We start from the raw sequence: 25,727 nt of genomic DNA, 5'->3' as shown, positions 1-25,727 counted from the left end.
CGCACACTGCTGGTGTGCTTCCTGCTCACGAGGAAAGAAAGAAGAGCGACAGGGTTCAGTTCAGATTTGATTGCTTAATCAAGTAACATAAAAACAAAAACTAGAATTATATCATTTTACCGGGACTGAAAATGTTTCTTTACCTTTATATTATATCCTTATTCATATGGTTCTTCAAATAAATCATTTTCTTTTCTTTTAATACAATTTGGTATCCAATACGTATTTGATTAACTAATTTAGATTGTTGTGTGTTATTTCCATCAAGGAAGTAATGGGCCAAATACGTTTAGTAGAAATATTTACATTTCGAATCTCATTCATCTTATCATATTTTTCTCAGAAAAAAACTCGGTGTTTGTAAACCTAAACCTTTTGTGTTGGTTTAGTTTTTTTCCGTGACAGGGGGGGGGAGAGGGAGGGGTCCGCGAGTAATAAAGTCTTTTTTACTTTTTACAAAAGTTTCCATTTTTAATTGTTGTCATTTTGTGAGTGTCTTTACTCTAGTACAATAATAAGATGAAGAAAATCGAAATTGAGCTGCTGCTTATACCGATGGAATACTACTAGAAATTTGAATTAGCAACTTGAAAGGTTAAAAAAAAGACGATTGATATCGATTCAAAGACGATAAATTAATTAATTTTTTCTTCTAAAAGTAGTAAAACTATTAAAACTGCTAGTACTTTCTTCATGATCATCAGATTCTTCATTAGTAGTAGTCAAATCAGTGATTCCACTACTTGATGATGAAGCTGCAACTCCATTCGAATTATCCCTCCCCATGAAATCGTAAAATATCATCGATGTCTTCTTCTTCAGTTCACTGTTGGCGGAAGCCAATGTCTCAGAATATCGAGGACTCATTTTGACTGAAACAAGGGGCGAGTCTTTACCAACTTCTCTGTTTCTAACCTCATCATGTGTTGTCATATTTTCCTCCTTATTTTTAGTATTGCCTCTTTTTTTCAAGAAAATTCTACAGATAACCCAATTTCCCTGTAACACCAGATTTACATCATTATCGTCTCATATAATTTATGTGACAATAATTGATTAAATTAAGAAGAAAAAAAACAAGACATTCAAAACTAGGGGAATTATGGGTCTGACAGAATTAAGCTAAAAAAAATCATTTAACATATACATACAAATAATTTTAGACATTTATGACCAAAAACAAAATTGTCCAATATAATCATTTGATACCACCTTTTCTTCGTAAAATTACATTTATAGGTTTATTCCTTTAAAACATATAAATTATACTTTTATTTCACTTATAAAAAAAAAAGGACCAATTTCAAGATTTGAAGAGAAAAACTATAGGAGTTAGAATTGGTGGTTCAACTCGCTTTTTGTACTTAAGAATTTCTTACCTCATACGTCTAAATAGTAAATTCTTTCGATGCTAAAATAAAAAAAATCAAATTTAATATAAGTTCTACCTGGATTGGGTGATGGTTAGATTCGAGATTGGAAAGTCGATATTCGTGCATAATCCAATTGGTCCTACAACCATGTGGAGATTTTCCTCTATAGAAGACAAGTGTTTTCTTCAATCCTACTTGTTGGCCCCTGCACGAGTTAGATCACTCGTTAAGACTATATCGAACCAGAATAATAAACTGATTAATTGTGGTTAAATCAAAGCCCCAAGTCCTTTAATATTATTCGAGGAGATTGATTGAACTTTATACCGTACCTTAATACGATTTGCTTGTCAATTCCAGTTGCCTTCCAATATCCTGAATTTGTTGCTCTATTTGACCTGTTTCCATTTGGATACTTCACTTCCTTAGTGCTAAAAAAATACTTTTCTTGCTCCATATCACCTAAATTCAAGTCCAAAAAAAAAAATTAAATTAGTTCGATTCGATCTAATTTTTTGATATTTATACTCACACCTAAGTTCCACTAATATAAAACAGAGCACCCAACTCCTCTGTCTACCCTGTTGAGTCTTAAATCCCTTGTCCAAATTTAATCCAACCCGTCCATTAACCACTTTTTCTCAAAATCATAACTTCAATAATTACCCAAAAAAGAAAAGTTTCAATCCCTTAGTAGGGAATATTTTATTCAAAACTAATTGACAGACTTTGAATACAAATAATTTTTTTAAAAAAAATAGCCTAAAAGTTTGATTTTACGATTCGAATTCATACTGTAAGTTATATTGTACGAAACATTTCGTGTTAAAATAGAGTTGTCCGAATAAAAGAAGAGAGTCTGAGAAAAGTGTGATGTAGACATTCTATCGTAGCACGAAAACTATGAACCAACCTGGCAAATCCCAAGGATCAGATTTGTAAACTTCAACTTCAGGGATAATTGATGCTGGCAAAGGGAAAGAGAAGACTTTACGTTTCAAGTATTGTACCACAAGTTCTTCATCAGTAGGACGAAATCGAAATCCTGGTGGTAATCTTAATACACCATTTTTCACAAAATTAACCTTCTCCATAACACAAATTATAATTTTTTTGAAGAAAAATGAAGAAGATTTAAGTTGTTAATATTTTGTCATTTGAAGAAGAAGAAGAAGAAGAGGAAAAGTGTGGTATGTTTTAAGGGAAAGTGTGGATTTATTTTATAGTAATATAAGGGGGGGAAGGGGATGTTGAAGAAAAGGGGATTTTTTAGAATTTTAGAATTTAGAAAGATAAGGAGAATAGAATATGGACGACTCATTTTGCGTAAAATAGACTCAATCTCATTTTCCTTTGACGTTTCTCTTTTTTTTTTTTTTTTTTTTATGATTTCTGACTCGATGTTCAGTATTTGTATTGAAGCTTCGATTAATCTGAATTCATGTTATGATTAAGGGGAAGCACTCTCTAATAGAGTCTTTATGTAGGCTTCGACATGCTTCGACCACAGGCGGAACTAGGTGGGGATCTCACTGACTTTTTCATAGACTATGTATTTGTATTAGAAAATTATAAAGTATATATTATATTATGAACCCTTTAACAAAATTGATTCACACCTCAATAGTAAGGAACACTAGTGTTGTGGGTTCAAACCCTACTATCAACAAAAGTTTCTCATTTTTCTCTTTTGTTTTAAAATTTAGAACCTTCTAATCCTAGCTTCGATTAATCTAGGTTCACGATATAATTATGACATTCTCGACTCTAAAGTTTGCTTGAAGACAAGGGTATTTTTTAGGTTCGGATTTTTAATTATACTTTTTTTTTTTTGCTCAAATTAGTACACGACTTGTCACTTTTTTTTTTTTACTCCTCCTTAAAAGCTTTCAATATTTTTGCACTCTTAATGACTCACAAGTCACAACCTTAGAATTGCGAGTAGAAAGTATTTTCCATTCACGCAAGTCCCTCTTTATCAATTTTTAATCTATACTTAGATGTTTTTGTCAAATTAAATAATCAAAGGAAAATGTTCAAACTCACTTTGTAATATTTGATATTACTTAATTTTATCTTTGGATACAGAATTTTTGGTGGTTCATTCATTTTTTGTCATTAGCATACTATGTAGTATTTGTTGTGGACTTCAAGTGTTCAAAAAATTTTTCTTCCAACTTCTAATTATGATTTAAAATTATCTTTTCTATTACGGTTACGGGAAAAAATGAAACTTTTTTTCTAATAACGAGAGAAATGAGACACAAAATTTTAACAATAAGGATTTCACGTCTAAATTGAGATTAGTTGTTTGTGACATTTGTCTTCTAGGCATTTATTAATTATTAATATGTCCTAGTGTTAATAATAAATCATGTTTTATGTATATTTCAAGCATCTAAATTTATAGATTTTGGAATTCATACTAAAGTTTGGATATTTTTTCTTTTTTTTCCGAATATTATAATTATTTTCGGGAAACAGAGGAGTAATATTTAATTGTTTTTTTTAATTTTCTTTCTACTTTTCTTCAAATGATATAACAATATCCACATTTTTCATTTGTTTTAATGAAGGTATATACATCAATTTAATTTGTACGGTATAATTTAATTGAGTTTAAAATTGAAAAAAAATAAAATTGAAATCAAGCGTAAACCTATCATGAGATATCTGTAACTATAAATAAACACTTATCAAAGTAAAATACAAAGTTTAGATTAAATTATATAAAATATATTATTTTTGTAAATAGATAAATATATAGGGAAATGAGATGGAAGGGAGAGTGTACCCTTTTTTCATATTCAGATTACAGAGAGTAAAAGTGAAAAAAATAAAAAGATTTAAAAGAGTAGAAATTGTGGTGAGAAAAAAGTGGACGGTAGAAGGACACAAAAAGCTTTAATTAGGTAACTTTTGGACCAAAAAGGTAAGGATGTTTTTTTATGTGAATGAAACTAAAAATTAGGCCACACATAAATACTAAAAAGAGTATTAAACTTCTTATTTTACTCTTAAGATGTTTTGATACGCTGAATAAGGTGAGATATTTCATGATTAAACGAGTGATAAAATTTAATTTTACATTTAATTGACGCTTGACGGTATAAATTTTTATCTCAGAATTAATCATGAGATATCATACCTTATCTCATATGTCAAGTGGGATGAATTAGTTTAAAAATTATAATTCCAAAATAATTTAATCCGCGTACTAAACGACTCCTTCATGGAATAATATATAACCATACAAAAGATTATAACTTTATATCAAAACCATATAATTTTCAAGTCTTTCGTTCGTCTCAAACTTGATGTCCGATCAAATACTACAATATAAATTAAGACGAAAGAAGTAATAAAAGCGTGGGTAGAAATTAGTGGACGGTGGAAGGACTTAAGATGCTTTAATTGGGAAACTTTTGGACCAGAAATGTAAAGAAAGTTTGGTTAATGTGAATGAAATACAAAAATGGTAAAAAGAGTTTCGTGCTTCGTAAGGATGAAGTCATGTTATGTCACACCTAACAGCTGGATCTCACCAATGTACCATTTTCCTTAATTACTTGTACTTAAAAGCATTCATATCCATTAACTTTTTAATGTTTATATTTTCAATTATTTAGGGTCGTTGTTTGGTAGCTATTTAGAATTATTAAGCTGGTATTACTAATACAAGTTTTAGTTATTAGATATTAATTATGTGAATATTAGTTTTTTTTTTATCTCTTTTAAATTAATATATTAATTTCCTCATAATTTGTATATGTATTAGCTATATATGACTAACTTATTTCTTAACTAACTATTAAATGGTGTATACATGAATCGAGAGACGGGGATTGGTTTAGGGTTGAGAGTCAGGTTTCGCATTGGGACCCAAGTCCCAAATTAGTATAAGGAGTTAAATCTCGAGTTAGAATCTTAGGTTAAGATCAGAATTCGAGTCTCAAGTAGACTCTTAGGTTGGGATAGATAGTTGGGGTGAAGTTAAGGTCAAGATCAGGTCCTAGGTTGAGATTAGATTTCGATTATTGATTGGGGTCACTGTATGTCACTGACCAAGGTCGGGATCGAGGTTGAGGGTTGGGTTCTAAGTCTGGGTCGGGGTCAAGGTTGGGAGTCGGGAGTTGGGCCTTGGGTCAAAATTTTGGGATGGGTTCTAAGTTGGGGTTAGAAATCGGAGTCGGGGGATGAGGTCAGGAGTCGAGTCAAGGTTAGGAGTAGATTTTAAGTCAGGACTCGAGAATTAAGTCTTATGCCAGGATTCGGGTCTTGATTTTGGATCGGGGTCATAATTTGAAGTCCAATCTTGTTTTTCATATCAGGTTTGTATTTGGATCTCGAGTTGGGATCAAAAGTTTGAATCTAGCTATGAAGGATACCTCATCTCATAGAGCTCTTGGATAAGAACTTGTTTTGAGGTGGTCATGAGGTTGAACGAAAGTTTTGAAAAAAATATTTTCCTTGATTTATATATATATTTCAAAAAATATTTTTTCTCCATACCAAACACACCCTTAATAAGTGCACTTTTTAGAAGTTCCTATACACTTGCATACTTGAAGGGGAGTGTAGTTGGTGGATACTTCTGGATTATTCGTATTTTATGATGGATAATGTGTGTTGATCCATGTTTAATGAAATTTTGAAATGATTGAATATCCAACTCATTTAAAATATAGTTGGATTGAATGGATACCAAAATTTTTAACCATTTTGTCACCCCTACTGTCGATACTTCATTTAGTTACAGATTTATCGATAAGATTTTTTTACTCGTACAAAATAGAAATAAAACACATGTACACTCTAGTTTTCTCTGTTCCGCTATATAAGTTTTAAAAAAATGAATTTCTATGCAATTGGACCAGTAAAATTTTGGTGTACTCAAAGTAGAGATGTTCAACTTATTCTAACACTCAGTTGATTTTATTAATTTCGATCTTCAGGTAATTTTTCTAAATAAAATATATTGATGTGAATTGTCTATTTTAAAATAGTTATGTCTGTCCCCTCCCCAAATCATGGTAAACAAATAAAAGGAAAGAACATCCTTTTACATTGAAGAAGCTATATATGTGGAAAATCAAATTACAACTATTTGAACTAGTGGAGTCAAAAAGTCTAACAAATAATTAAAAAAAATAATATACTAAAATATTACACTGAAAATTCAAACTTGTAATTCAAAGTATATTGAATTACCTTTGTTATTATATTAGAAGCTTCTCTTATGTGATTTACATTTTTTTTTAGTTATATACTTAATTTAATACCAACCATATTTTTGTTGTTTATAGAATGAAGAGGTGTAATTGTTGACGTCTAAAAAATCCCTAATAGGAAGCATAAACAACGTGAAATGTATTATCAAATATTGCATTGAAAAGTAAATATTTATTCATCTTTAATAAAGAGTGTTAGATTTAAGAAAAAATATATAATTATACAAATGATTTTACCTTAAATACTACTAATCCATTAAATGGATTCGGCTTCCCTCCATTATCCTTTCCCTCCATTCCGTCAAGTGCACATCTAGATTAGAGACATGTGTCATATTAAAAGTTTAAATATCAAGATTATATTATATTAACAAATATCATAACCATAGTTAAGTCAACTAGTTTAGAAAACTACTCTCCAAATTTGGTAAGAATTACAATATATTCCATACAAATTCTGATATTTATTAATATCATTAATTTCATCTTATATTTTTAATTTACATTTAAATATTAAAATTGTAGAAGATGAAACATTTATATTTAATGTGATAAATAATAATCTTCAAAAATATTTGCATTTAAAACAATGTTAGCTTCTATTTCACAAAAAAAAGAATATAAAAGAATATTTACTAAAAAAAACATATATTTTTTTCCTTCAAACACAATAGCCACATTTTCTCCTTGGAATAATTTTGGTATTTCACGTTTAATTCTAAAAACCTTTCATTTTTAATTTTTATTTTTATTTCGTGTCTTTTATTTTATGATTTTTCTCCACACTGATGATTCTTAACTTTTTTGTTTTGTTTCTCAACATAGTATATATAATATTTCAAGAGCAAAGTTTACTAGTACATAAATTGTTTAGTTGATTCTCACCTTAAATATCGTATAATTTAATATTTAAATATAAAAATATAATATGAAATTAATGATATTAATAAATATTAAATTTTGTATGAAATATATTGTAATTCTTACCAAATTTGAAGAGTAGTTTTCTAAATTAGTTGACTTAACTATGATTATGATTATAGTTTGAAATAATTACATATTGTCTCACTAATTAATAATTTCATATTAGATTTCAAGTCAGATACACCACCCCTTTAGATTTTAAGTCAAATACATGTATCAAAGATAATAGATACATGTAGCTCTAATAACATATATATTCTGAAATACAAATACATAGGGAGAGAGGTGAGCGAGATAGTTAGTGCATTCTAGATACATGTGAATCGTACTAAATACATGTATATATATGGAGAGATGGAGAGAAGAGAGCGAGAGAGACCGTGTATATATCCTAAATACATGTGAATCATGCTTGAATATGTTATATTTAGAATAAAGTACACCTAATTTGACTTGCATGTATCGATATGAGTACGACATATACATAGTAAATGTGATAATTTCAAAAACTAAAGTTAAGGCACATAATTAGCCCCTAAAATGATGTAACTTGTATTGATTGTTGTAGATTTAAATCTTGAAAAATGAAATTATATTTGATAAATAAGATTTACATGAAATTTTAATTGTTTAGCTACAAAATTTTGTCTATCGTTAATTCCTTGATTTCTAGTAGTGAATAACAACAACACACTTAGTATATCCCACAAATAAAATTTGAAAAAAATGATGTATATATAACCTTATTTCTACATTATGAAAATAATAGATAAATTGTTTTTAATAAACTTTAGACTCAAACATCTCGGATACTATATATATTATACATAAAATAAAATAATCTTCACCTTTAATATTTTTGAATATGGATGCATGGATAAGCACAAGTTGTGCTAAATCTATTAAAGAAGCATTTGATATGTATAAAAAGGAAAGTATAAGAAAAGGAAAAAGACAAGACGTTTACGAAACATGTATTTACTATAGGTAGCAAAATCGTGTCCAGCCATAGAGAAACAAAAAGTGGGAGCTATTAGCAGCCACCAAACAACTAATTGTTCATTCAATTTAATTTATTTCATTGTGCCAAAAAAATATTCTTATGGTTTTGTTCGTACTCCATTCGTCTAAATTTATGTGATATTTTTCATTTTTCGAGAGTCAAACAATTTAAGTTTGACTGACAATTTGTGCATGAAATTTATATATTTGTAAGCTATGTAAAAAGTACTATAAGTCATAATAATTAATAATTCAAAATGTTTAAGGTAAAAAATAGACTTGTTTGAATCTCGAAATTCGAAAAATGGCACATAAAATGAGATCGGAGAGAGTAATAAATTTCATTATCATCTCCATATTTATCTAACTATGTATAGAGACAATTGATAAATATAGATTTAAAGGCAACAATGTGACGTATAGGTTTTTAATTCCAACTATATACTATATAAAAAATAAAAAAACATACATATATAGTACATATTTACACGCATGTTTATTTCATATATTTACAAGAATTGTGATGGAAGAATTCGTCACAAATTTGAATTTTTGATAAAATTTCCGCCATCACATGCAAATTTTTTAAATTTTTTTTTATCTTATTTAAAAAATTGAGATGGAGATCTTATTTTCGTCATAAACTTTACTTTTTCAAAAAAGAATACTAGTGAAAGATTTGTGATGAATTAATAAGTCTGTCAAAATTTATAACAAATGTTTATTTAGTCATAAATTTGTGATAATTACAAATTTGTAATAGAATTGTGAGAGATTATTATGTCTTTCACAAATTTTATTTACATTGATTAATTTTATCACAAAATTGTTACAAATGCATTACGAAGTCATGATGAACTTGTCACAAATTTGTATTTTTCTTTTGGTGATGAGATTAATGTATTACTTTCTAAGTTTGATTTTTCCTGATTCAATTTAATTGAGTTTAAATTTCAAGAAAGATACTAGAGCTTTAATTCTGGAAGACTTGTAATCCTAAACATATCAAAATATTTGTACGACTATAAAAACTTGTTATTAAGAGATAAAATGAAAAAATTAAGTTATTTATTTAAAAAATTATTTTTTAAAAAACAGATTAAAAAGAAATAAAAGTATATATTACAAAAAAAAATATCATATGGAATAAATTCTACACCCATTAACTCAAAATCATATTATATATACATTGTAGGAAAAAGTTGAAAAGGAGTGTGTGATGCCCACCTCATTAATCTTTTTTCTTCATAATGACCCTATTGAGTTGTCAAGAGTTGGACATACCAAAATTTTCAATATATCAAATCAACTACTATTTTATTCTTATTTGGATATAATGAATCTTTTATTGCATTCAACTACCTATCAACTAATTCCATTATTTCTTAGTGCTCTTCACTTTCCCCCTTTTTCATTCATTCATTCATTATTACACAAATGATCAATATTAGGTTACTTAATTAATTAAATTCAATTGGGATACAAAATTATTAAAAGAAAGCTTATAATAAAACCAACTACTACTATATATAGGGAATAAAGTTTGGCTTGTACACCCACCTAGCTCCTTCTCCACACTCCCCGCAGAGGCGTAGGAATCTATTTATTATTGTATATTACTTAAAATAGTTATATAAAAACACATAAACTGTAAATTTTGGATCTGTCTCTAACCTATTGACATATAGTTCAAAAAACAAATGAATAAAAGTAGTGTGAACTGTGAAGTAAGTGATAGTGTTTTTTAATAATTATTTATGAAACGTATACCAAAATTGCTTGAGACAATGAATTTAACTAGAAAAAAAAGGTAGGAGCTAAATATCTACTTATAGATTTAGTAAATCGAACAAAATTGAAAGATACGATTAAGATGTCTTCATAAAGGCATGGATACAAGAACAGTAGTTATACACATATACTAGCCATTTGTTGATCATGGATTGGCTTTAATTAGATATTGATTTTCAAAATGATTTAACTAATATATGTTGACATGATAGATATTTTTTGTTGTTGAAATATTAGTACTATAACTTAACCTATTATTAATGAAAAATATGTTTTAACCTATTCTCCTAAATTCTAGAAGTGTTTGTAATTAATTACATTTCTTGTTTAGGCTTTCTACTAGTATACATGCACTCTACTTGTATAGATACTTCCATATACACAATAATAATTAATGTGAATTTATAATTTTGCATGATATTAAAGCTTTACGGGTCTCCTTCAAAACCTAAGTATTATCACTTTTTTCATTCTCTTTTCACCTTTATATCAAAAACCCTAGGAGTTGGAGATAGAAGCGTCACTGCCATAATCGTCGTTGGTGCTTGTAATTTCTATATCTATTACGTCCAAACTTTTGGTAAATAAATAAGAAATACTTAATTATCACCACACGATAATCTTTGGTGGTCACTAAAACATTTAAGTAAAATGTGTATGGGTCCTACATGCCATAAAAATGATGGGGTACCCAATGCCCACATTTGAATAAGAAAGGTAGCTTGAAGTGATGTTCCATTGGGAGATTTTCCCAAAATCTTCATTTGTCTCACTATTATTACTCACAATGCCAAGTTTAGGAGATATCGTCAAGTTTCGTCTCACTTAAAATTGAAATCTTTTTTGATTGCAACAATTATTTTTTCATACAAATAAAAATGTTGGTCCACTAATAGGATATAATAATAATAATAATAATAATAATGAATTAAAATTTGAAAGACTATTTTCTTTTCTTGTCAAAAAAAGTTAACAAAAAAATTAGATGAAGTACCCTTATGTTTGCAATTAACTCAATCTATACACAATTTTGTTTGTTTTAGCTTGACATGTCTTATTCACTCATTAATTTCAATTAAAAGTGACAAGTTCATTTCTTGTCACTTTTAAATAAGTGTACAAGTTTGTCAGTTGCCTACACTATAGTGAATTACTAAAAAGTAGTATCGATAGTTTGAACATGCGGATACAGGAACTCAAGTTTATGTATTTTTCAGACGATTTCATGTTAATCATATAATAATAACTAGATTCAGTGTAAAATGTTTATAAATATCTTAAATATGTATAAGATCTAGATAAAAATTACTGAGTTCATAAAAATATGTAATAAGGTTTCTAGATCTGTGCGCGCCCTCGGATTGTTGAGGGATTGTTTTGGGTGGGGTTGGGGTGTGATAATTTGACAAGGAATTAAGCTAGCCTCATATATTGACAATTGAAGAAGATCGATTGCGTAGGGAGAAGGCAACTTAGACTAATTTACGTTTCAAAAAATTAAATTGAAAATCATTCAAATCAAATTTAATTAGAAGGAGAAAAAAATGAAAGAAAAACAAAACAAGAGCAGAAATCAATCGATTATTGAATTTTTAGTATAATGTTTTATATATATAGGATTCTAATCCCACCAAAGGTCATTACCTTTTTTTTTTCTTTCTATTATATGTTAGATTGAGATTATCCACTCAAATATTTTTAAAGAATAAAGAAATATCAACAAGTAAAAAAGAAAAAAAAAAAAGGTATACAAACGAAAAAATATTCCCACAACTCAACAAGCAAATGACCTCATCACCTTTTTTTCTTTTCCTTCTATTTAGTTCCGATATTTATTTATTTTAAATTTTAAATAATTTAAATTCGCATAAAAAAATTTCAATTCAGAAATAATGTATCATCTATCATAATCTTTAGTGATATATGACTCAGCCGATGATGACTTGTGCAAGATTTAAAACAGAGTTAGAATTTTCATTATGAATTCAATTATTTAATAATTTAAAATTCATAAATTTTAAATTCTGAGTCCGAACACAAATAGGAAAGGGGAAACTCTTTTATAAGGTGAATTGCGGCTATGGTTTTTTTTTTTGATTCTTTACTATTTGCTTTTAGTGTTGTTGTGGTTAAGAGTCAAAGTAGGAGTTTGCGTGTGGATTTTGAAGTGTGTACGTTTTCAAGGAGGAAAAACAAAAAATCAAGAAACGTGATTCTTTTATTTGCAATTATTATCTTTTTCTTATTTTTCTTTTTGTTGGAATATATGTTGTCTACTCCAACATGTCTCCTTGCCACTTGTAGACAATGACATACTTCTTCCCACAACACGTCCCCTTTTCGTCCGTTCAAAAACGAATTCAGAATTTATAAATTTTTATGATAATTTCAAGTAAATATTGATTTGTATACGTCAATATCGATGTGGGCTTTCATCAGAGTTTCCTCTGATTTCGCCTTTTTTTTAGGTATAATTCACTATCTTTTGGGTCCCAACAGATATGTTTATACTCAAATTTTTATCAGAATATCAAGGTCAGTCGGCGGTGCACAATTCTTAGGGAGAGTCCACCAATCAACCTCCTTACGCCTTATTATGTATATGTATATTAGTAGTTATGAGATGGATTAGCAATAAGTAATCTAAAAATTATTAGTTATGAATTTGTGATAGATGAACAATAAAATTTATAGCTATAATGAGAGTTAAAGAAGAGGAGTATATGAGAGTTAACAACTTTTATAAGCCAAATAAGTAAGAAATATAATCCAATAAGTAGAGTTAGAAATGGAAAAGCTACCAATAATTAAGAAAGAACATCATAAGTGTAAAAGCAAATATGATGTTGAAAAGAAATAAGGTTTATATTTCACTTATTTGTGCTCCTCGTTCCATCATTACTTTGTTAGTTCGATTTCAACTTTCTAGTACAATGTGTTAATCATTTTATTCATAAGCTAACATAGGTGGATCTAGAATTTTTGTTAAGGGGCTCGAAACTAAAAAAATTATGCTTACGATTTGAACTCGAAATCTTAAAGATTAAATTTTTTAACCTTCTAAATCACTAAATCAAATGTACAGAGAATTCAAAATATATAAATGTACATTTAGACAAAATAATCTTATATACCTATCAAATATTTTTTTTTCGAGGAAGTTCATGTAAACACCCTTCGGACCCTCGAGATCCGTCCCTGAATGTTTGATCAACTTATCAAAATCTGCTTATTTTGAAAAATAATTTTAATTAGGAGATTTACAATTATGTCTTACTAATCAATTTTAAAATATACATTGACGGTATTAGATCAATAATTTATGCTTGGCCAATTCTCTAAGTACTTTTGGAGAAAATGTATGTTTTTGCTACTATTCGAAAGTGCTTTCCCTCCTTTTTCTAATAGCTTGATCAAACACTTGTACTCTTTAAAATAAATATTTATTTATTTAAGAAATAATATTTTTAGCTTCCCAAAAGCTCTCAATTTTTTTGCTCTTCCATACCATAATTGAGTGTCTATATGGTATACCTTAATTAGAACTACGTCTATAAAGAAATAAAATAAACAATTTTATTTTTATACATTTGCGTATGGAACATACTTGTTAAACTAGCTATATATAACCATATAATGCTAGTCCACTCTCTCATTCTATATTATAAATAAATTTTATATGCTTAAGTAAACTAATATAATATTTTAGAGACTTCTAGAAGAGGGTATATAAATTCAAAAATGGTAATGAAACTCAAAGTTGACCATAGAGTTCTCTTAAAAAAATTTAAAATTATTTTGGACAAAATATAATATTTTGCCCTTTGAAATTATATCATGATTCATGGAACATTAGAAGTTACTTCTCTTCTTTCTAAAGATAATTAATTTCACACTGCCAACTCTTCAAGAGTCAGAGATAAATATCTTATGTTTGACAAATAAAATAATTTTCAATGAATTAAGAATAAGGTTTATTAATATAATTGGCACCTTTCTTCATCTATAGGTAACGTACCAAAAAAATTGAGAGCATTATATTATGAGACGTAACAAAATTTAGGTGTTTTGAGTATCAAAATGGAGAATAGATTTCTTGCAAGAATATTTATTCATTATAAAGTTTGACGTCACACTTTCACAAGTACGTATTTTGTATATATCCACCAGTGTACGTTCACATGGAAGAAGAAAATGGCAACTCTAATATGGTTTTATGAATATATATATATATATATATATATATATATATATATATATATAAAGGAAAACATAATGGTGTATGCCTGTAAAATTGGATTCGGAGAGAGTTGAGTGTATGCAGACCTTATTTCTATCTTAAAAGTAGAAAAAATATTTCTGATAAATAAAAAGGGTAATACTTGAGTTTGATGAATTTTTTTTATAGTTAAAATGGATTGATTGTATCTATTTAATAATACAATAGGAAATATAACTGTCTCGCTATTCACTCGATTTTTGAGTCATAATCATTATGTAGGGGAGATGATTGAGTGGTTCAAGGTGTTAGGCATAACACTGAAATTGCTATGTAAGCTTTTATTTAGGGAGAGTTTGAATTCCTTTCTTTCTTGTACTTCACTTATAAATTGACTAATTTTACCAACAATAAGGACTCAAACAACAATGGATAACAAGTACACCCTTCTTTGATTAAAAGATATAAATTCCCAATTCTTGATTATTGTGATACGTAAAATAGAAGGAAAAATTACTTGACTACACTCCTTTATTTACCTTAATATCCATTTATCCCTACTTATTTCAAAAATTTCAAAAATCCCTTATTTATCTATGTATTCCGCATGTATCCCATGCACAACGTTATGTATCCCGCTATGTGGAATGTATCAAACGCTATGTATCCCGTGCACAACGCTATGTATCCCGCTATATGGAATGTATCAAACCTAATGTATCCCGTGCACAACGCTATGTATCCCGCTATGTGGAATGTATCAAACCTGATGTATCCCGTGCACAACGCTATGTATCCCGCAAACATCATTTTTAAGGGATTTTTCGTAAATAGAAAACTAGAAGGGATAAGATGTTATTTAATACTTATAATATGTGGTTTGTAATTTATACAAAATAGAATACTGAAAAATAATCATTTGAGGTTATCCTACGATTTTATTCAGTTGACAGGCTTACTAGCCCATTGCTGAAGATATGTGGGCCTCATGGTCAAGTCCAACCAAATAGAATTACAGATTTTTCTAAGAAACTATACCCAATGACCTAAAAAATGGGTCATTTTGAACTTTTAACCCCCACTTTCCTCATAGGCATTAAGGTTAGAAGTCAAAAGTTATTAAACTTAAAGTTCTGCTTGTGGGATAAATGAGGTCAAAATTTTAAGACGCTCATACATGTAGATCACCCCTGATTTTCTCACCAAATTGCACTTTTTGAGGCCACTGTTTATATTTGGGACATATACTAAATATATCTCATATCTATAATAATAACTCATAGTACTATAGCAATAAAATTTTACATAATATATACAATCTAATAATTGTATTAGTGTTCTTCCTTATTCACGTGTATATAATGTATATAGAACTTATCCACATGACAATCATATGATATACACAAGGGACACATGTGGAATATACAATTATACAATAGTGATACACAGATATACACCACTAAACCAAGATACGAGATAAGTTGAAGCCAATAACCTTGATACAAACATTATATTTGTTTCAAAAATTAATTCAATAATTTCAAAGAGATAATAAAATCTTAAATACTTAAACTTTAAATTATGATTTTGTCTCTGACTTTCTTTATGCTTAGTATTCTGCCTGACTTACACATTTGCCTATTTCTATTATCCCTTGCTTTCTATGTCCGGTCTATGATTTTTTTTTTGTTTAAATAAGATGATGACCTTTGTACCAAACACCTTTGCTTAGGATTTTTTTTGTTTTTTTCCTCTGGTGTCAGGAGTCCGTATTGAGATCTCGACTAAATTTGAATTATGCATTGTAAAGTTTATTCGGAAGTGGTGATTTTCTCCATACCACGGTTCGAATCCGAGACCTTTGTTTAAAGTTGATACAATCCCATCACTTTCATGTTGGTGTTTAGGATGTTATTTATTGGTATATGAAATATCCATCTATTTTGCACCCTTTGTAAATACATATTTTTAAATGTAGATTGCTTAGATGTTAAAACTTATACACACCTTATTAATCCCCTCTTTACATTTGATTGTTAATATCCTTTCCATAATACATGTCCCTATTCAAAATTTTATTACACAAACCTAATAAATGAAAACATACAATATACTTTTTTTTTTTTTAATTGGACATTTTATTCATCTTTCAAACAAAAAGTACAAAAGGGGTTTAGATATCTTTACAAGTTTCCCCGACTTGCTTTGCTGATAGACAAGACTATCTAAGACATCTTGAAAGATGATGTAAATGCAATAATGAGGAAAACCGATCCTCCAAAAAGGGCAAAAAGGCCTAGACTAATCTGCACAACTAAGGGGGGTCATGAGTGAAAAACATACAATATACTAATGTACAAATTAGGGGTGTACATGGCCAGGTTGATTCGGTTTTTTCAAATATCAAATCAAATAATTTTTAACGGATTTTTAAATCTATAAACCAAACCAAACCAATAAAACTCGGGTTTTTCAACTTCGGATTTTTTTGGGTTTTTTGGACTTTTGGGTTTTTTCAAATTTTTTTGGTAAAGTATTCATACAAACATATAATTTACTTGTACTTCAAATATTTCTTTAGTCCTACCAAAATACAACTATCTAAGGTGTTTCTTAAGAAAATAACACAAAATATTATATGAGTAATGATACTAAAATATCCAACAAAAAATAATAATAATGAAATCGCGTAAAACAAATATTGCAAATTAACAAGTCATAATGAAAATGATCATAATTTAAAAGTACTAAATCATGCTAAAATAAGTTTAATAAGTATTAGTTACATGACTAAATATTAAAGGAAATTAAAATTAGATTATGTATTTGAATAAACCAATGTAAAACCATAGAACAAATATTCAATATATTATTGTCATTCTTAGTGTTGAATTGATTTATTTTTTTTTGCTTTAGTATTAATTTGATTTTGATTTAAGCTTTATTATAATTACCAACATCTGTGGACTATAATCTTTATTGAACCATTTAGAATTCTAAGTTTTAAACTTGAAATAATAATATATTAAAAGATAAAAATTATGAAAAAGTATAAGAAATATTTAAAAAATATATCAAAGTAAATATTTTTATGTATAAAATAAAATTTAAAAATTATATATATAATGTCGGGTTGGTTTGGTCTCGGGTTGTTTTTTTTAGTTAAAACCAAATCAACCCAAATATAGTCGGGTTTTCGTAAAAGATACAAAGTCTATTTCTAAAACATGCAGAAGAGTGTGTGTGTACAACAACAATAATATACTCAGTGTAATTCCACTCGTGAAACAGAGTGAAGGAGGGAGGTGATGAGAACATGAAGAATTCTAAATAGCCCCTTATACTCCAGTGTCCCACATCGACTATAAATCACAAATAAGGCCACTTTATAAGCTCTCAACCAAATAACAAGTATGCCGAGCTTGGTAACTCAAGCTTGTAACTCAAGTGAGGGCATTAAGGTGATGAGGACAAATTAAAAAAAATGGGGAAAAGTCTGTTTGGTTTAATAAACCAAGCATAGATACTGGCTTGTAAGTCCATGATATGGACTTTGCATGAAGGGGAGTTGGGTCTAATAAACCTCTTGCTGACTTCACAGAGCAGCGGCTTACCCTCTTGCTTTGGGCAAGACCAGTTTGCTAACAAGTTCAAAACCCTAAAAGCTTCTAGCTTCTCATAGTTTGGACCATCACCTTTTTTGGATCAAACTTTTTTTAAAAAAATCTCGAAATATAAAATTTAGAGCCGTCAAAATGGGTTAGACATGTTGGGTCGGCTTGGCACAGACTAACCCATGATTTAACAGGGTTGAATTTAGGGGTGTACAAAACTGAACCGAAAACCGAATCAAATCGCAAATCGAGTCAAACCAAAAAAAAAACCTGAATCGTGGTTTGGTATTGGAAAAAAAAATCCGACTATATTTGGGTTGGTTTGGTTTTCACCTTTTTTGGATCAAACTTTTTTTGAAAAAATCTCTAAATATAAAATTTAGAGCCGTCAAAATGGGTTAGGCATGTTGGGTCGGCTTGGCACAGACTAACCCGTGATTTAACAGGGTTGAATTTAGGGGTGTACAAAACCGAACCGAAATCGAACCAAACCAAAAAAAAAAAACCCGACTAGTGGTTTGGTATTGGAAAAAAAAAAACCCGACTATATTTGGGTTGGATTAGTTTCAACTAAAAAAACCAACGAGACCAAACCGACCCGACATTATATATATAATTTTAAAATTTTATTTTATACGTAAAAATATTTACTTTGATATAATTTTTAAATATTTCTTATACTTTTTCATAGTTTTTATCTTTTAATATATTATTTCATGTTTGAAAGTTAGAATTCTTAATGGTCTAATAAAGATTATAGTCCATAAATGTTGGTAACAATAATAAAACTTAAATCAAAATCAAATTAATACTAATGCAAAAAGAAAATCAATTCAACACTAAGAATGACAATAATATTGAATAATTATTCTTTAGTTTTGCATAGGTTTAGACAATTAAAATACATAATCTAATTTTAATTTTAATATTTAGTCATGTAACTAATACTTATTAAACTTATTTTAGCATGATTTAGTACTTTTAAATTATGATCATTGTCATTATTACTTATTAATTTGCAATATTTGTTTTACGCGATTTCATTATTATTTTTTTGTTGGATATTTTAGTGTCATTAATCATATCATATTTTGTGTTATTTTCTTAAGAAACACCTTAGATAATTGTATTTTGGTAGGACTAAATAAATATTTGAAATACAAGTAAATTATATGTTTGTATGAATACTTTACCGGAAAAACCCGAAAAAAACCCGAGGTTGAAAAACCCGAGTTTTATTGGTTTGGTTTGGTTTATAAATTCAAAAATTCGACACAAATGATTTGGTTTGATATTTGAAAAACCTGAACCAACCCGGCCATGTACACTCCTAATTGAATTAAGATTTTTGAAGCCCATTAAAAAAAAAAAAATGGTTGCATGATTTTTCTCAAACTGATAATATTTCTTTTAGTGTACATTTAAATACTATACATAGTTCTTAAATTTAGTTATTTTTTAATACACAAGTCACAACTAAGCTTGGTGATCATTGGGGTGAAGTTCGAATAAGTCCGCCATTGATGAAACTTTGGAGATCCAAAATTAAAATTTGAGTTTGCCATATCAGAATCATTTTCATCTGGACGATGAAAATCAAATGAGATACACAAGGGACACATATGAAATATACCAATATACAATGGTGATACATAGATATACATAGGACATACACCACTAGACCAAGATGTGGATTAAGTCGAACCCAATAACCTTGATACAAACATTATATTTGTTTTAAGAATGTTAATTCAGTAATTGAAAATCTAAAATCTAAAATCCTTAATCTTTAAAGTACGACTCTGCCTCTGTCTTTCTTTATGCGTAGTATTCTGCCTGACTTACATATTTGCCTATTTCGATTATCCCTATGTCCGAACTAGGGTGACGATTGCACGGGTTGGGTCATAATGAGTCAAGATAATAAACGAGTCATGAACTAATCCAACACAATTTGCTTGCGTCAAAACGGATCGCGACTCAATTCAATTCAATTTTTACTAAGTTTAATTGCTTTACTTATTCTTTTAAAATATTTTAGTACTTAATAAAAATATTTTTTTTCTTTATTTTGGCTATATATAACATATTAATTTTTTTTAAAAAAAATTTAATAGAATTTCTCATAAGTCTATTTGGGTTACATATCAACCTATTTTTTTGATGGATTGACATATGTTGTGCTAATAAATTGACGAATCAATAACCTGTCCAAACTTAAACGAATTGAACAGATTGGATTAAGTTTGATTTTGCCCCCCTAGCCCCGTCTATGATTGAAAAAAATGATGGCCTTTATACCTAACACCTTTTCTTAGGATGCTATTTATTTGAATATGAATTATCCATCTATTTGCACTCTTTGTGAATACATATTTATGTAAATGTAGATTGCTTAGATGTAAAAACTTATACAAACCTCATTAATCCCCTCTGTACATTTGATTGTTAAATATACTTTCCATGATACATGTCCCTATACAAAATTTCATTACACAAACCTAATACATGAAAACATACAATATACTAATATACATACCAAAACAAGACCATACAATCGTACATTCGCGATTATACAAATTCACGAATGTATCAACTCTGGCACGAGATTTCGAAAATATGAGATCTCATCCTCCGAGCAGGGAGTTATTCGTTGCTCCGATAACAACCTCTTTTCCAACAATAACAAGTGTTCTTTTCCATCATGATGAACTTGTTTCGAAAACTGGGCAACAGCTGAAGTAATCTTTTCGACGAAATCTACAATCACTCCATCAACACCCATCATGTATTGCAAGTAAACCACTTCCTTCTCGTTGCTGAAAGGGTGTAAAACGTATTTCTTTTAGTACACTAAGCACGATAGACGAAAAATTGAACTAATAAATACATACACTATACATTGTATATAACAACTTTTTTTCGATTAAAACTTACTTTAGTTGGCCATATGTCATAAGGGAAAGATTGGATTCTTTGATTTTTGCTATCATTCTTGGATTTCTTAAAATGGCTTTCACCTCTGAGACGATGCCTTGTAAACCGCCTTCTAAGCACAACTCAATCGCCTCGTCTAACGAGTTCCTTCTGATGTCAGGGTAAATTTCAGATCCTCCGTTCGTTAGGAAGAAAACCTGGATCATGATCATATAGATGACACATTTCAAGAAATGCTCAAACAAGGTATCCATTTTCTATGATTTAAAGAAAAAAACTCTGTCCACTAATTAAGCTATCGTCTAGGAGATTGTTCGTCGTAGTTATGGAGTTTCAGTAATACATTCACGAATTCCATGATCTTAAACGGTCATAAATAGAAGCGGATGCAGCCTTATAGTACCTTGATTTCATCTGAATTCAGTAGTTTCGAAGCAGAGTTTAAATTTATGCGCAAAAATTCACTAAGATTGCAAAAATTAGTAGGTCTGAACCTATAACTCTTCAAAAATCAATATAATACGTTCAATGCTAAAAACCTTAAAGATTGAATAAAAAGAGCTCAACTTTACTCACCGGATAGGCAGTCTGCTCCTTCTTGATCAATTGAGCCGCGTCTGGTTGAAAGCTCGAGAACATGATGCGCCTACCTTTGGCGTACTTGAACACTACCTGAATCATAGTATGTTACAACAAAAATGTTAGTACTAACAACTTTTACCTTCACAGGTAAAAGGAATCAAAACTACTCATGTAATATGATTTCCAGTTTCCGTCACTACAACAAAAACAACTTTTAGCGGCAATAAATAGACACATTAATAAAGAGTGCTAAAGTATTTACAGGCATTAGTTAAGTGTCATTAGATCCAATGTCGCTAAAGGCTTTAGGGATATATACAAAGAGTGTTAATTGCCGTTAATTAATTGTCGCTAAAGATCATTTTTGACGTAGTGTGTTTACCTGTAAAGCTGCTCGAATAACACGAACAAGTTCTTCGTCTCTATAATTTCTCTTGTCATCAAATTTAAACTCAATGTTGAATCCTACAGACTGACTGACATTCTCAAACACATCTTGCAAAGTACATAACCGATCATCCTCTTCGACCTTCCATTCGAAAATTCTCCCATCTTTCATTTTCCTGAATAATGGTTTTTCCACCTATTTACAACAACAACCAAATATATCAGTATAGCTTCACGAATTCGAAACCATTTACATCACGTATGAAGGGCGAAGAATCCGTTACATTTGTTGAGCCATTCTGAGGTCCATATGAAAGGAACTCCTCCAGAGTGAGGTCTGTAACTCTTTTCTCAATTAACTTCCCCTGAAAATTCATCGCAAAGTCAATATCGAGAGTCAGGACATGATCCTAAATGATCATATTCGAGCATAGTTATAATGTTTTTTATGGTAACGAACCTCTTGTTGTGTAAAAATGAAGATATCGTGGAAAATTACTGGATGGCCATCACATGTTACCTACAAAAAGATTTTGATACAAAGTTTCATCTATGGTATTCTTTGCTTGCCAATTATATTTTGCAAGCAAACCTACCAAGAAGCAGGGCCAGGAAGGAGGGGGGAGAAATTGAAAAGACAAACAAATAATCAGTGCCTTAATTGAATTCAAATATTCATAGATCATAAAATACACAATATGAAAAGAAAGTTTTTAGCTCATAGAATTTAACACTTGAGCAAGTCATGAAGTATGTACAAACATTGTCTTGTAGGTTTTATTAGTTCATATTTCCCTACTCTGCTAAACCTAAGAGAAAAAGAAGTGTTAAATACACTTGCATTGTGATGGTATGAGTTAGGGGTGTCAAAATCAGCTCATAAAATCATGACTCGTTTAATTAATTTATGTTTGGGCAAATAACCCACTTATTTTATTGAGTGGGCTTATTTTGACCCACTTAGTTTAAAAGGGAATTTTCACAAATAGCCACAATAATAAACTTAATTATGCTCTACTTTGCATATTTACGGGTTGTAGCTATAGTGTAAGATGTTTCGTTTGTATAATTCGTGGGTTTGTATCATAGAGAATAGCAGAAGAAAAGTATAAATCGGGCCTTCTCCTAGATGAATCTAAAAAAGAGATGAAGTTAAAAAGGAAAACTTGTTTATAAGAAGCTCTCATTGATTGTCTTTGTTTGGATTGTTATTGGGTTACATACAAATGACTAAGGTCACCTCTATTTATACTTGTGTAGGATGGTTCTAATTATTAGAACATCTAGACTATTCTATCTTTTACTACGAATATTTAATTCTTTAGAATATCTAGATATTTCTTCAAGGCAACTTCTCTAGAATATCTAGATATTTTTTAAAGATAATTATTCTAGATACTACAGTACTAGACTATTTTAGAAACTATACTAGAAAAATCTATGATATTCCAAATATCAACTTTATCATTTTTCACATGTATAATTCGCGAGTTTTGTATAATTCGCGGGTATGTTTGTATAATAATGTAATGTAATAAGATTTCTCAAGTGACACTAACTCAACCTTGATTGATGTTTTATCGAAGCTTCTTCCTCTCTATTCAAACATTTTTATATAAATAAAATACTTCCTTCCTTGGTCAAAAATGAATGATGCTCTCATAGTACAAGCGTCAAAGGCTTAAAGCATATAAAGTTGTGTTGTAATTGTAAATTTGGTCTCAATAATTTACATATTAAAAATGATTTGATGACAATAGTCACAAAATTAGACACCACCTGCCACGTATTCTCTGTGGTTCGTGTCCTTTCTAGAGGTTGACAGTAAAACAAGGCCACCTTTTTAATCGTCCACAAATATATTTACATTTAATTAATTATCATAGTCAAAACATATAGTTTTTAAGCGACATATAAATAAAAAATGTGACAAATAAAGTGATTTAGAAGAGCGTCTAAAAAAAATGAATTTGGGAGTTATTGTCTAACCTGAACATCAAATTCGATAAATTGAAGGTTAAATTTAGCAGCTTCATTGAAGGAACGCAAAGTATTCTCTTTTATTGTTTTTTCATGACATGAAGAATATTGCAACATATTTGTCCCACTTCCTCTATGTCCCATTACTACAAACTTATTATTTTTATTATTCATCTTCCCAACATCATCCTCATCTTCCCCTGCGAGTTGCAAATATAAATTTAGTCAGACTCAGTATAAAAATCATCTGTCATAATTAATCAGAGATATCATGTTTGAATCATTCTAACTATAGAGACATTTAATATCTAATCATGAAATTTCTCGATACAAATTCAAACTTAATCGAACCTTAAATACGAGGGGTGATTACTTACCATGGGAAAGAGGTGTAGAATTATTATTGTAGAGCGAAGGGAATGTGACATTTTCAACATGAATTTCATCAATTTGAGGAACAACTTGAGAAATTGGAATTGCCTTGAGAGCCATTTTTTTTTTTTGTTTTGATTTTGTTTTTGTTTTTGTTTTTGTTGTTTTGGAGATAATGAGGTTATTGCTGTTGTTAAAATGTATGAAATGGACAAAGAGAGGGTTGTTGTTTATGGTGAGTATTTAAAGGATTACACAAACCTTTACTTCAAAATTAATTAAAAGTAAAAGTCAAAAACCGTGTCTTGTATTTATACCCACTAAACGTGTACGTGTTGGAGTTTTTCCCTCTTCACTTTTCTTTTTTTTTCGCGGCTAACGTGGCGAGATAACTTCACTTTTAATTAGAGACTTTAGGCTTAAGTTTTAGATATGGAAAAAATTTTGTTAAAGAATTATCCTCAAATAAGTCTCGTAATACATAATCTAAATATAATTGAAACTTTAATACAGAGTCCAAACACTAAATTAAAAAAAAATTGTGGCTTGAATTACACGTGTATTGGACAATATGTGAGCTCCTTGAAATTGACTTTGATTTAAAGGGTAATGTTGTCATTTAAAGACTTTTTTTACTTTATAATTAAAATGTTTGAATTATTTTGTACTAAATGTTATATTGTGTGTATTTATTTATTTTTTTGACAAAAAAGGATACTATATATATCTCTGCTCTTTCCGATAGGTGGGGTAGGCTTCAAAGAAATTTACCATATTATGTTATTATTTTTTCATTTTATTATATATTTAAAAATAACGTAAAAAATATTATAAATCATAAAATAATTTTAAAAAATAATATTGGTTGCCTCTTAATATTTCATTTGTGTTAACATAAAGAAGTAATGTATATTATTATAAATTATAAATTATAATAATTAACAAATTTAAAATATTTTAAAAAAACTTATAAAATTAAATTGACTTTAAATTTTATATGTATTACATAAATTTAAAAAAAAAAAAAACATATATTGAACCAGTGTCGTAAATAACTGTGGAGATAGATCACTGACTTTACTAGAAGAGTCCAGAATTGACACATGATAGATGCACAATACTTACATAGACTTTTCCTACACTTTCTCGAAACAACTTAAACACATATAGACAAGTATTTGGGAGAGGGTCCATATTTGTCCCGATACTTTTTCGATAGTGCATAAGTTTGCTATCGTTAAAATTTTAGATCATTTATATCCGTTGTTATTAGCATGTCGTTTCGTATTTGTCTTAATATATACGATATGTAAGA

The 25,727-nt window shown here is 29.1% G+C and overlaps 2 protein-coding genes across 2 annotated transcripts; both read right to left on the bottom strand.

Annotated features, from left to right (window-relative positions):
- Positions 1-616: 616 nt before the first annotated feature.
- On the bottom strand, positions 617-2,640 carry LOC125849696 (NAC domain-containing protein 83-like). The gene is made up of 4 exons (XM_049529683.1): positions 2,287-2,640; positions 1,706-1,835; positions 1,449-1,578; positions 617-999 (listed from the first exon to the last, which is right to left on the bottom strand). Exons 1-4 carry the CDS (start codon positions 2,465-2,467, stop codon positions 640-642), a joined length of 801 nt encoding a protein of 266 aa, XP_049385640.1. The 5' UTR covers positions 2,468-2,640; the 3' UTR covers positions 617-639.
- Positions 2,641-20,696: 18,056 nt separating this feature from the next.
- On the bottom strand, positions 20,697-24,532 carry LOC125842653 (glycerophosphodiester phosphodiesterase GDPD3-like). The gene is made up of 8 exons (XM_049521979.1): positions 24,418-24,532; positions 24,050-24,240; positions 22,521-22,580; positions 22,345-22,425; positions 22,056-22,256; positions 21,668-21,763; positions 21,092-21,288; positions 20,697-20,973 (listed from the first exon to the last, which is right to left on the bottom strand). The coding sequence occupies exons 1-8, from the start codon at positions 24,530-24,532 to the stop codon at positions 20,736-20,738; spliced, it is 1,179 nt and encodes a 392-aa protein (XP_049377936.1). The 3' UTR covers positions 20,697-20,735.
- Between the last annotated feature and the right edge of the window lie 1,195 nt (positions 24,533-25,727).

Source organism: Solanum stenotomum, chromosome 1 (assembly GCF_019186545.1).
Source record: "Solanum stenotomum isolate F172 chromosome 1, ASM1918654v1, whole genome shotgun sequence".
In the NCBI taxonomy this organism is placed as follows: domain Eukaryota; kingdom Viridiplantae; phylum Streptophyta; class Magnoliopsida; order Solanales; family Solanaceae; genus Solanum; species Solanum stenotomum.
Note: the sequence above shows the minus strand (reverse complement) of the source record. Positions and strands in the feature narration are given on the sequence as shown.